This window comes from Triturus cristatus, chromosome 6 (genome assembly GCF_964204655.1).
Source record: "Triturus cristatus chromosome 6, aTriCri1.1, whole genome shotgun sequence".
NCBI classification, from domain to species: Eukaryota; Metazoa; Chordata; class Amphibia; order Caudata; family Salamandridae; genus Triturus; species Triturus cristatus.
Window position 1 is genome coordinate 911,743,400 of NC_140589.1, and position 13,352 is coordinate 911,756,751.

At 47.4% G+C, this 13,352-nt stretch overlaps 1 protein-coding gene across 2 annotated transcripts in view; it reads right to left on the reverse strand.

Annotated features, from left to right (window-relative positions):
* SLC2A12 (solute carrier family 2 member 12) overlaps positions 1 to 13,352 on the reverse strand; it is a 516,964-nt gene that overhangs the window by 271,936 nt on the left and 231,676 nt on the right. For both annotated transcript variants that reach the window (XM_085611583.1, XM_085611582.1), the window contains one exon: positions 1,317 to 2,651. In XM_085611583.1, coding sequence (XP_085467709.1) covers positions 1,317 to 2,651 — 1,335 coding nt within the window. The remainder of the gene's footprint in view (positions 1 to 1,316; positions 2,652 to 13,352) is intronic.

Consider the following 13,352-nt stretch of genomic DNA (forward strand, 5'->3'; position numbering starts at 1 on the left):
AAACTGCACACCTACATTAGTCACAATCACTGGGAACCATGCTTGATAAGAACCTAGACATGAAAGCCCACATCAAATCAATGACAAAAAGTGCCCGGTTTCACCTGAACTATATTAGAAAAATGAAACCTCTCATCTCCACAGCGGACCTCAAACTGGCAGTCCAGTCATTAGTTATTTCAAGGATTGAATATGGATGTACAACTCTAACAGGTCTTTCAAAAATGTCCACAGCTCCACTAAAAGCATGTCTAAATGCGGCGGCAAGACTCATTCCTGGATTCAGAAAATACGACCATATCTCCCCTCACCTGAAAGCATTAAACTGGTTACCATAAGAAGCCAGAATTCAATTAATGCTGGCATGTACCACACACAAAGCGCTTCACTAAAAATCTCCAAGGTACTTCGCTCAGAAAATAGAGTTTTCGGGGGGAAGCAGACCAGGTAGGAGTGCCAGAGAACTGCTGCTGAAACCACCCATCTTTCGGAAGAAGAAAACAAATGACAGAGCTTTCTCCGGAGCAGCCCCCAGAATCTGGAACTCACTCCCTCCACACATTAGAAAAATTCCAAAGATAGCAACATTCAAGAAGGAAGCGAAGATCTTCCTAATGAGCAAGTTCCTTCCATAGGCTAGACTGTTCATCTTAGCATCGTGACTAATACCCAAACGTCGATCGTGAACGCGTCTGATGGAGAACTCTCGGAAAGCACATCAGAACCATGTGTATAGAAATACTGTTACAACTTGTAAAGAAACTGATAAAAAAGTAATGTACAGGAACATTATATATATTAATGCTGCTAGTCACACTGTATTACAAATGTTCCACATGTAACTGTGAAGCGCTCTGTAAATAAAACAACCCGCTACGGAATTAAATTACGCAAAAATTAAATAACATAAAGTTCATTACTTTAAAAAAATTAAACATACATTACAATAATAATATACACTTTTAACACATATACAAACATAGAAAACACTTTAAAAAATTCGATATTATTAAAAATTCCTTATATTTTAATGCCTATATTATGTACTTCGATATTTTGACAGTCGATATTACCTGAATTTCGATATTTTTAACCACTATATTATGTCCATTCTATATTTTGACTTCGATATTCTGTCCATTCTATATTTTTTTCAGATATTTTGTCTAGTTACCAATCAACAGATTAATTTTTGCCATTAAATATATAAGCCAATTACAATGTATTTGTCTTCTTTGGTGTGCAAGTCCAGGCTTCCACTTATGTCAAATAATAGACTGTCAATACTTTATAATAAAAATAAAAGAAATACTTACTAGGTCCAAGGCTGATGGAGAAGGCAGCTACAAACACAAGAAGGCTGGAGAGACAAAGCCATTTCAGAATGGAACTCTTGTTGCCCGTCTCATCTGGTGCAAAACGTTCAGTCTGGCTAAATTCAGAGAACCAGTTCTGGGGTTCAGTTGTCGAATTCCATTGATTTTGATTTGAAATTAATGAGTCTCTCGGTGTAGCTAAAGATGACCCAGAAAATTCCTGTTTGAGAGTCATATTAAGAGCAGCTACATTTCCTGGGCCAGGAAAATGCTTGATTTCTAAAGACTGATTAAGATCGGTATAGTTTTTACAAATCTCACCAAAATTGACTTCTATGTTAAGGCTCACCAAGCTCAACGTGGCCAGAGATACTGCCATAATAGCAGACCCAATGCACAGAAAGGTCCTGCTTCCAACTTTGTCCACAAGAAGTGTTGCTGGCACTGTACTCACAACTTTAACAATTCCAACTCCAGTAGAAGCCAGGCTGGCTGCTTCATTGCTCTGAAAACCAACCGATTTCAAGACAGTTGAGGCATAAAATAAGATATTTGGTTGTCCTGTAATTTGCACAAAAAATACTAATGTGAGGCCTATCAACATTCTAGACCTCATGTTGTCGTTGGAACGAAATAAGTCAAAAAATGTGTATTGGTGTTCAGCTTTTATGGAAGACTTAATAGAAGTGAGCTCATCAGAAGTATTCGAGGTTGCCCGTAGTTTCTTGAGGACTTTGCTGGCATCTTCATCATGGCCTTTCCTGATCAGAAATCTAGGGCTTGGGGGAAGGAAATACACAGCAAGAGCTTGTACCGCTGCCACCGGGATTATTAAACCAAACATGTACTGCCATCCATGTGAAATAGTTGAAAAAATGTAGTTCGAAACATAGGCAAGAAGAATCCCCACCACAATCATTAGTTCGTTTAATGAAACCAAAAGGCCTCTATTTTGCTGTGGGGCAATTTCCGCCAGATAAACGCATGTCGCAATTGAAGAAAGTGATATAGAGACTCCTATGACAATCCGTCCTACTATGAGAACTCCATAAGAAGCAATACTTATCAAGAACAGATTTGCCAGAACAAGCAAACATGAGGTCAGTATGATGGTAATTCTCCTTCCATAGTGATCTATTAGGAATCCTCCAGCATACGATGCTAGGAGTGCACCAATCAGTAGAGAACTCACCACAAGTTCTTGCTCCTGGCAAGTAAGTGTTAGTAAACCATGGAGCTGGAGTAACGCTCCAGAGATGATCCCTAGTTCATATCCTGCTAGAAGTCCACTTAAGGCTGCAACCACAGACGAAAGAACAATAAAGCGCCCACAACCTGTGGTAAGAGAAAACACAGTTTGAGTACATGTGCTTTATAGACATGTTTTTGATTTTCAAGTAAAACAGTGAGTGTATAGTATGCTTCAAAGCAACACACTATCTTAGCAATTACAGAAGAACCATCAAACTGCAACGTTAGGCAAGAAAATTAAATGAAAGGCATAAGGAAGTTGTCTCTATAAGCGAAGAAAACCAGGGGAGTCACCAAAATAGGACTTACATGTTTCTACAATTGATCCATGTTAATGGTGTATTCGATGGTACAGCTGATAACTTAAGGTGGGCAACTCAGTTCTACGACATGGACAGTATTATTAGTTATAGCCACAGTCTATATATAAAACACATTTTGTGATCACAGTCTCAGAGATGGGCAACAAGTCAATAGAGAATTGTAATGTTGCTGCTAATTGAATTAAGGCTGTCTATCAACTGATTTTGGAGCAACATGCAATAACAAAGTATCCCATTTTGTGACAGTCAGTTAGTGCCCAAACATGAATGTTTCAACTACTGCGACCGCCCATTTCAGTAGGTCAGATATCCCAGGAGCAACAGTGCACGTTCGTAGGTATTGCCAACTCATCGCTAAGAGAGGAATGGCTTTGAGGTGCACACATTCCAGCTGACAGCCAGGGCCATTAATTGATCAGTTATATATTTCTACAAAACTTCAATCAGTGGACTTGTCCACACTATAACTCTCATTATGAGTGGCCACTTATTTCAAATGGCCAGCAGCAGTTACTGGGCTCATCAGAATTATGAGATCTACAGAAACACTGACTTTCACACAGAGAATTCAGCAGCTAAAAATAGCCGAAATCTCCAGGTGATTGGACCTGGAATTACCTATTTCCCAAGAAAATTCCTCTTTTCTTGGTGGAGTCTCAGGGTTCAACTCATAATGGTATGGATCTTCCCCGCCCCTGGGAGTACATGTACCCCCTCAAACTCCAAGGAAAGGGAAAAATCCACCCTATTTATTGCCCGATTCATAAAAAGGGCCTGCAAATGAAAACTTCAATTCAACGGCCCTGCATATGGGACTAGAGTTTGGGGGTACCGTCATTAAGTTGATTGCCAATAAGCCTTCATTTTGCTTCATTACCAGAGTATTGACATAACATTTCTAATGCCATTATACTATTTCCTCTTGTTATGATAAGCAATATGTATATCTAAGATATACCTTGTTGGATCTCTTGGTACTGGTCTGCTGCTTTAAAATGTGGGATCAATTTGGCCAGGGGGTAAGTCATGCTGGAGAATCAAATTTAAATATCAAGGTCTTACAGCATTTTTGGAATTAGAGATGTTCCTCCAGCTTTCATCATTGTGTAGTTGTGAGGTTGGTTAAACCAAGGCACAGACTCAAAATGGATCACAACCATACCAATCTTTCTTGAAAGTGAAACCAGTCACAAGATGCTGGTTAGATTACTGAAGTTACATGTCAGTATAACTGAATTTTGTAGCAATGAATTGCAGCTGGATGTGGAGCAAGGTACAGTGAATAATTTAAGGCATCAGACGTAGACATCTAAGGAAAAAGGCTGACAAATGGACACGTATTTCAGTGGTCCAAGGTGGACGTTATTTCAGTAATTATGATCTTACCTATTGAGGCATTGGGGGAAACAAGAAGAATTGTAAGATTCTTTAAATTCATTTTATATGGAAACAAATTAGCAAATTAGTAATACCCCGAAACTGGTCCCTGGATGCTTGTTTCTGGTCCAGGGAGGACCCAGCTTGCCAGTTTGGGCTGGACTGTTCCCATGAGGAGCAGGATCAAGACTGATTAGCATATGGCTGGGTCCAAACTGGTGTGGCGTAGTGAGCAAAAGAATGATGGATTTATCCCAGATCTTTCTCTTTCTGGACTGGGGGTGAATGTTTGATTCATTCAGCATTCTCTCCATCATTTGTTGCTGCTGCACTTTTCACTCTAAGTGAGATGGGTATTCCAAGAGGTAGGTCCCATTGCCGGCTGTGCCACTGGATTCAAGATAGTCTGGCTGATGAGGGGTAATACACCAAAACCGGTTCCAGGATGTTTGTTTCCAATCAAGGGAGGACCAAGCTTGGCAGTTAGGGCTGGCCTGTTCCCATGAGGAGCAGGGTCCAGACTGAGTTGCATATGGCTGGGACTGGGGGGGGGGGGGGGTTGGAGGGCAGGGGAGTAGTGAGCAAAAGAACAATGGATTTTACTGAGATCTCTTGACTGGGGGTCACTATGTGAGCAGTTACCCCAAAATGTCTGCCAATGCCATGCTTCCTCCAAGGTGTCTCAGATATTTCTAACATACGCCATGAGGTACTCTAGGTATTACCAATAAACTGAACTTTGCCATAGTGCACCACAGCTATCTCTCAGTTGCCAGTCAGTGTAATAATGGCTTCCTGGTATTTTCTAGGTACCCCCACATTGCCAACTAATCTAATGCTTTACCACAAGTATTGGTAATTCAATGCCATGATGTGCCACCAATATTCCTCCATAACCAGTCAATACCACTATACACTAGCGATTCACAAACTACATACTTACTCACATTACCACAAACACACACAAAAGCACTCAAACAAGTGGCTCTTCTTGTCAGAGAACATGCAACATAATACCCTATCCTCAGTGGTCACATAAAAAGCTCATGACCCAGTCCCATCATTTGTGCACAAGACAAGGGACAGGGTCATACACAATTAAAAAAAAGACAGAGAGAAGATCTACCATTCACTGCCTTTCTAGCCTCTAATCAAGCCTAGCGCAAGCATCAGAGCCAAAAGGGAGCTGTGCTGATAACTGGGCTGCATGAAGATGCAAGAAAGAACAGCAGAGACAGGTAGCAAGTGAGTGAAAGTCTTTGTCTCTCCGGGAACTCAAACTGGTTAGGGACCAAGAAAAGTCTTTGCCAATGTTGTGTGTAAAGACATTCACCTCAGGGAAATCTTTCAGTGCCTTTTCCACACTGATCCATCCACCAAAGCCAATAGTTTGCTGCATCCTCCATATACACCAGGGCAATGTGCATGCAAACCAGTAACAAAGCCAACAAATTAAATACAGTTTTTGCAATCAGCTTATTTACTGACAGTGAGTGGCTGTAACAAAAATCAGTGGGGCGTCTTCTCCCATGGTCCATAATGTTAACCACTACTACCAGCCACATATTAAAAATGGGGCTGCCCGGCGTGGCCTGGCAAGCCATGATGGCTGATGTGTGCTAGGCGAGCTCCGTACAGCCTGAACACACATACTTCATTTATCCTGCCCTCCGATCCTTCCTCTGTGTCCCGATCGTGCCCCAAGTGGGGTGCGAGGAGGGGCTGATCTCTCTCTATCTCGATTTGGTCCTGGATCCCTGGGTGACGGCAACGGCCAGAGTGCGGCCTGGAAGCTTTGATCCTGTGCCGCCATTGGGAGCAGCGGCTGATGACCGGAGAGCGAGGTGTCTGAGATCCCTGTGCTTGCCGAATTAGAGGTCGAGTGCCCGCGGGGCTGTTGGCGAGGTAGGAGTGGCAGGGGCAGGGGCAGCCTTCTGTTCCTGACTGCAGGGGTCCTGTGGTGGCTTCACTTCCCCCCCACGCTCCTGCCTGCGATGTGGCAGTGCTATTGGCGGCCATCTCAGGCCGCGAGGAGACAGTGAGCAGCCCTGTGGCGGCCCTGTCGGGCTGCAGGGGGGCACTGAGAAGCGGGGCGCTGTTGACCGCGTCCAGGGGCTGCAGTGCTGACCTGGGGCAGGCGCTGATTCCGTGTCCTCTGCGCCACCGGATACCCAAGGAGCCGCCCTCTGCCCTGATCGCCACGAGTAGAGCGCCCACTCTGGCGGCCATTTCAGGTTGCGTGGGAGGACGCTGGTGAAGGCGGCTTGTGGGGTAGCAGGAGCCCTAGACAGACACTGCCCATCCCTATGTTACCTGGAGGTAGGAGATACTTGCATTTGGGGCCCAGGAGTATTGCTCCCCCTGGCTCATTGACTATGTATCCTGCTGGCCGGGGCCACACGTGTGAGTGAAATGGTGGAGAGGGCCCGGATGCAGCACAGTGACTCCTTGGCAGTGGGTGCTTACCCTTGATCCCTACCTGATTCCCGCTGGTTCTCCCCCCTGGCCCCCCCCCCCTTTTTGCTGCTCCCCTCCCCTCTCAGCCAGAGTTGGCACGATCGACGGTCGGATCAGGCCACGGACCCATGGTCCCGTTGCCTTCCCCTGCCTCACTCATACTCTTGCCTTAGACATTGTGTGGGCCTCTTCCTTCCCTGCGTGGTGGGGCCTGTACTCATTTGGGCAGCAATTGGTGATGCCAGCGCCTGGGGGCCTGGGTACAGAAGGGCCGCGCTGTCACCATGATGAGGGACAAGACCGGTGTGAACTCGGCTAAACAGAGTACACTTGATAAATATACGGGTCCAGGGGCCTCTGCTGTGGCACCTGGGGGAGTGTAGGGGGCTGCACCAGACATACCGGACAATGCAATGCTTATGGCCACCATTACGCAGTCCAGGGATGTCTTCAACACTAAAATCAGGGCGGTCGGCTCAGATGTCATGCTGCTCCGACAAGACTTGCAGAATGCCGTGGCCCGCATCAAGGAGACTGAGACGCGGATCTCTGGCTTGGAGGATAAGGTTGCCACTCTACAGAAGCAAGTGGCCACCCTTGAAACGTCCCAACAGGGTCTTGCGACATGCGTGGAGGATGCAGAGGGGAGGGCCAGGCGTAACAACCTCCGCTTTGTGGGCTTCCCGGAGGGGTGTGAAGGGGGGGACATGGAGCGGTTTCTTACTCAATGGTTGGAGAGCTGGCTCCCCCCGGAGTCCCTATCCCGCTGTTTTGTGATCTAGCGTGCTCATAGGGCTCTTATGCAGAAACCCCCGCTGGGAGCCTTTCCCAGGCCGGTCATCGCAAGACTACTGAACTATTATGACGGTGACGTCATCCTTAAACAGGCCAGGGAACCTCTGCTCTTCGACAATGCACGCATACTGATCTCTCCGGACTACACAAAGTTGGTCCAGCAGCGGCAACAGTCCTTTTTGGCAGCTAAGGCACGCCTTCGTGAACTTAAACTCCTATATGCTTTGCTGTTTCCGGCCCAACTGCGGGTGGTGTATCGATCCCGCACCCCCTTCTTCGATTCCCCAGAGGTGGTGTTCCAATGGACTGATGAGACAGTTCGCCTACATCCTCATACTCTGCTTTGGCGGGAAACAGACTGCTCATCCAGCGAGGCAGCTCGTAGGCAGCCGTAAACGAAGCCTAAAGACCGCCGACGCTCCAGATCCAATCGTCGATCCCGCTCCTGCAGTGAATCCTCCCGGGCCGGCTCAGCCTCCTGATGGACTATATCGGTCTCCTGATTGGATGGGGCGACCGCAGCCCTGTGTACCCTTGATTTTGTTAACTGGATCGGAGGAGCCCAAGTGAAGGCCGGCTTCTCTGTTGGGTCACCTGACAGAGGGAGTGCCTGCTGACATTGAGCTGTGAGTTGGGGATACATTGGTCGAGGTGGGTCGAGACTTCCCGTTGAGGTCTACGGGCCGCACCCGCCGCGACAGGTGCGTCATCGTTTTTGAAGTATGGGGTGGGGGGTGGTTGGGATGTTGTCTTTGTTTCTGTTATCAAGTCGCACTATGCTACAGCACTGTCAGATCACAATGCACACACCGCATGATTCCTTTCGCACAAATGCTTCTTCTCACAGACTACTGTGGCCGCTGCGTCTAATGGTGCTCCAAGGCCTCTCTAAACTCTTAAACTGGTTAGCTGGAATGTCAGGGGGGTACTAGATAAAATCAAGCAAGGGGCCATTCTCCAGCAGGCGAAGAGGGCCAGGGTTGACATACTTATGCTACAGGAGACTCATTTTATGGGCTTGAAGGCGCTCTGCCTCCAGCGGTTTGGTTACACTCAGGTGTTCCACTCAGGGTTGTGCGGGGGTCCCGGGGGGTGGCTATCTTGATTCACCGCTGAGTTCTTTACACACATATTAAGATGTGGGCAGATACTCAGGGGCGATACTTGTTCCTACAGGGCTCAATTAGGGATAAATTAGTAGTGCTAGGCTGGGTCTATGCCCCTCCTCCACTTTCCTGGGGTCTCGTAGAGTGGCTCATGATGCTGTGGGCGGATATGTCTGAAGGCCTGTCTGTGGTGGGTGGCGACTGGAATAATGTGATGGACATCTCCCGAGATCGTTGGAGGCCCGGGGGTAATATTGCTGCTCACCACAAAACTCTCCTCACTAGTGTCCGGTCTTGACTGGGTAGACCCCTGGCGCCGGCTACATAGGGATGTGCAGGGCTACACTTATCTTTCTGCGGTCCACGACTCCTACTCTCGCCTAGACTATTTGTTTGTCCCCCGACAGCTGCTGGTCAGGTATTGGAGGCGGATATCCTCCCGCGGGGTCTCTCTGATCACTCGCTGATCACTGTTACGGTACGGATGGGCTGGGCGAAACAGGATCTTAATACATTTTCTTGCATGCCACTGTCTATATATGGTAGGTCGGCCATCTTAAGAAGGTCTCCCTCCCCCGGCTGTTGTATCAACTGCAGAATTATCCATACCCGATCTCCCCATGATGGTTCAGGCAGGTTAATGCTGTCCTGGGTCAGTTTTTATGGGCGGGGGAGCGGTAAAAGTTGCCCTGCGGACCGGATTCCTCTCCACGTATTGCAGTGGTCTGGCAACCTCTGACTTATGGTCCTACTATATGGCATCACACCTGCTTGTCCTAAACGAGTGGTGGTACAGGGGTAGGGACGATCCGGCCTACGCCCTTGAACGGTGTCTTATGGGGAATTCATCCCTCCACACGATTCTGTATTCAGCACCGATACGCAATTCCCTGCCGCCGGCGACCCAGGTGGTTTTCCAGATTTGGCGACAGGCCTTGCGGAGGATGGGGTGGTGGAACACACTGACACGGGAAACTCCCATTTGGAATAATGGCCTCTTGCCACAACTAGCTACACTGTCAGGATTTCGGGGATGGGATAGCATTGGTATCTCTACTCTAGGAAACATGATGCGGGGCCGATCCTGAAGTACTTTCAGGACCTACAGAAAGACTTCCAAATGCCGAAAACCCAATTTTACAAATATCTCCAATTTGATCACGCTCTGGCTCCTAGCCTAAAGGGTTTGGAGTCTCTGGCAGAATTTAGTCCGGTTGAGGCAAAGGTATTTATGGGGGACCTTCAAGACCACAAGATCTCTAAGATCTAGCAATCCCTAGTTACTCACTGCTCCCCGACATTGCAGAAGCTTAGGGAGACTTGGGAGGGGGACGTTGGTTCACTGGCTGAAGAAGACTGGACGGAGGCCTTGGTCTCTCCCCGGGGGGCTGCCATAGAGGTGCGCCTGCGCCTTGTCCAGTTTAAATACCTCCATCGAGTTTACTTTACATGAGTTCGCTTGTGGAGGGCGGGGCTTGTGGCCTCCCCAATATGTCTCTGATGCGAGCGGGGGGAGGGGACCCTATTACACATGATTTGGCACTGTCTCTCCTTGTCGAGGTTCTGGAGAGGGGTCCTGACTTGTCTCTCGGAAGTGTTGGGCTGGGACTTGCCTCACTCTCTGAAACGAGTGCTTCTGCACGTCATGGAGGGAGTTGGGGGCAATATTTATAAACGCCATCTTATGCTGCTGGGGTTCACTCTGGCGAAGAGAGACATTGCTAAGGCATGGAAGGCGCCGGCGCCACCTACAGTGTCGGTATGGAAGAAGGGACTGGACTTTTGTATGGGCCTGGAACTCCCTGATTTTCCAATGGAAAGGGTTGTCCACAAAAACATTTTAAAATCTGGAAGCGTTGGGCGGACTACCGGGGTTTGCTGCATGAACCAGCCTTGGCCACGGGGCCCCTCGATTCAATTTAACTTTACTCTGCGGGTGCGAACTGTACTTATTTCTGGTATAGTATATTGTAGCGAGTGGTTAAGGTGCATCTTCATGGCTGTGCTGATTTTGAGAAGCGGTTAGTGCGACAGGGGGGTGGGGGGTTGTTGGGGTGGGTTTTCTGTGGTTCTATTTCATTTGTATCGCTTTGTATTTCTCCTTGATGCTCATTTTTGAGAAGTCAAAGTCAAGATGCTATATGTTTATTGTGCAGATGTCCCTGGGTTTCAGGGTCCTACTCTATATGTAATTCGACAAATAATAAAAAAAACAAAAAAACATTTAAAATGGGGCTGCCCAATATGAAATTATTGCCGCCATGATATGACAAGGATATAGCAACAATTGGCTAGGAGCAAATATCCCTTTTGTATGTTTTCATTATGCACTCGTTTTTTGTATATCTTGGATAGGTGAACATTCTTTAATAGGCAGGATGTTCTCCTTTTTTCTTTCTTTCCATATTTACCTAGGCTGTCTATCCTGGAGCGACCTGACTCTCACACAGAGAGCAGTGCTACCTCGGAGTGTACGCCCGGATAGTAACTGAGGGTAGTACCCCTTAGTCCACATTCACTCTCACTTCCTTTTTTGGTCCTGAGGAAGCGCCAGGGATCCTTGTTTGGACCATTGGGGCGCGAAACATGTCGACCGCATGACCACACATAAGTTACCTAATGGTACATCATCCCCAATAAGGTAACACCTAACCTACGGGTTTTTTAGTATGTCAAGGGTGCTATTCACATTAAACCTTATCCCAGTAACCCTTAGACATTTTTAGACCACCACGTCACTAACACACCCCATCACCACACATCCTTTTATTAGGACCCAAACCACACACCCGCATGCACCAAACGGCGTTTTCTCTAAAAGATCTCCGCTAAAGTGACCCTTCGGGGGACCCGTAGGGCATTGCAGCGCCGGCCCGACGAGGAGCAAACGCCCAATGATGAAGCATGACATCCTTCGGGGTGTGTGAGGGCAACAAGAGAAACTTAGGGTTGCCCCCCCACTTGATTCAAGTGTATTTGGGCCTAATACTAGCCTAGACCTCTCGTTTTCGTTTATCTTTTTCTTTTTTGCCCTTTCCCTCTTTAGGAACAGTGTCTCCATTTGAGTATTACAGATATAACACGGAGCACAGACACTGGACCATAACTAGCTCCCGGTCCCCCCCCCCCTCTTTCTTATGTACAGATAATCAGCACGGCAGCGTAGCCGAGGGACCCGACCTGACTCTTCTTTCCCACTCCTTTTTCTAAAACTGAGTGCATAAAATGTCAACCTCTAATATGGGGGATAATCTGGGACTCGGGTTTGATGATGACATCGTGGCGGAAATCCTGAGAACCCCCTCACTACTAGATAGTGAGGGGAATATGGCCAGCACATCATCACAAGGTGACTGGAACTCCCTGGCATCACTTAAAAAATTACAAGTAAAAGTTGCCATGCATGGCACAATCATGACTGAATATTTGAGAGCAAATGCTGCACCCAATGGCCTAGTTGTTCGTACGGCACCAAGAATCTTCTTGGAAGATCTCATTTTCCGCAAAGAATGGAGCCAGATCGCATGGAAATGCACCCGCGACTGGCTCATCCTGATTATTGGTACCGCTAAACGTCTCTCCGAAGCATTAATTATCAGGATCAACATCGCAGAGAATGGACTGAAAACTGGGATCAGTATTTCAGCCTACAAAACTCGTTTAGCGGAAATCAACGCGGAGATGACTGACCATCGAGACTATTTATTACAGCAAAAAGTGCAAAAACTACAAAAAGACATTAAAAGATTCGACCGAGAGAAGATATACCCATATACAAAAGAGGAATACAGACCATCAGACAGTGATGCTGGCTCAGATGACGGCTCTACAACATCTACGAACTCAGGACGATCTATGTACAGCAATTCCAGCAATAGTAGCTGGGGTAGGAACGTTAACAAACCAGGCCTACTCCCTCCACCTCCGATGCCACCTATGTACGGTTATGCACACCAACCTTTCCCTCAACAAGGCCGAATGTGGTTTCCAGCCTTTCCGGGTCAACATCCAAGTTACCAACAACCATTCTTCCCCAATGCACCTCCTCCTTTTCAGAACAGAGGCAGGGGTCGAGGCAGAGGCAGAAGAAGAGGGCAAAAACAAGTCCAGTGGCAAGATCAAGAGACACAACAGAGAACAACGAGGAGCTCAACACTCCCAAGACCCTGATAGTGAACCTCACAGACAGACACCTGAACACAGATGAAACGGCAGTCCTAGAACTGGGCTTAGGATTTGTGCCCACCCCCAAGGAGGACAATTTCCGCCTGAACGAGGAACTACAACAACTCTTCCGTAAGATCCGCATCAAATCCTTTTTCAACAACAACCCTACTCCTGACCGCCAGGACACCGGACTGAGACCACCCTCCAAATTTACTCCATCAGCGGGTATGGTCCCAAGTGAAGTACTGACGTTTGAAAAAGCAGTCCTTAAGGAGGCCAACAACCTGAGGAGTCGACATGTCTTTGAAAACCTACCCAAGAAACTCCGTGAGGCGGTACATTCACTCACCGAGGACGAAACCATCATTATAAAACCGGCGGATAAGGGGGGAGCCACCGTCATACTGTCAGTAGGTGACTACGAAAGAGAATGCGTAAAACAACTCGGGAGATCCGAATACTACAAGAAGTTGGAGACTGATCCCACCGAGAGACTTCTATCACGTATACGCATCCTTGTCAACGAAGCTACCAATGAGGGATGGATCACAGCCCACGAG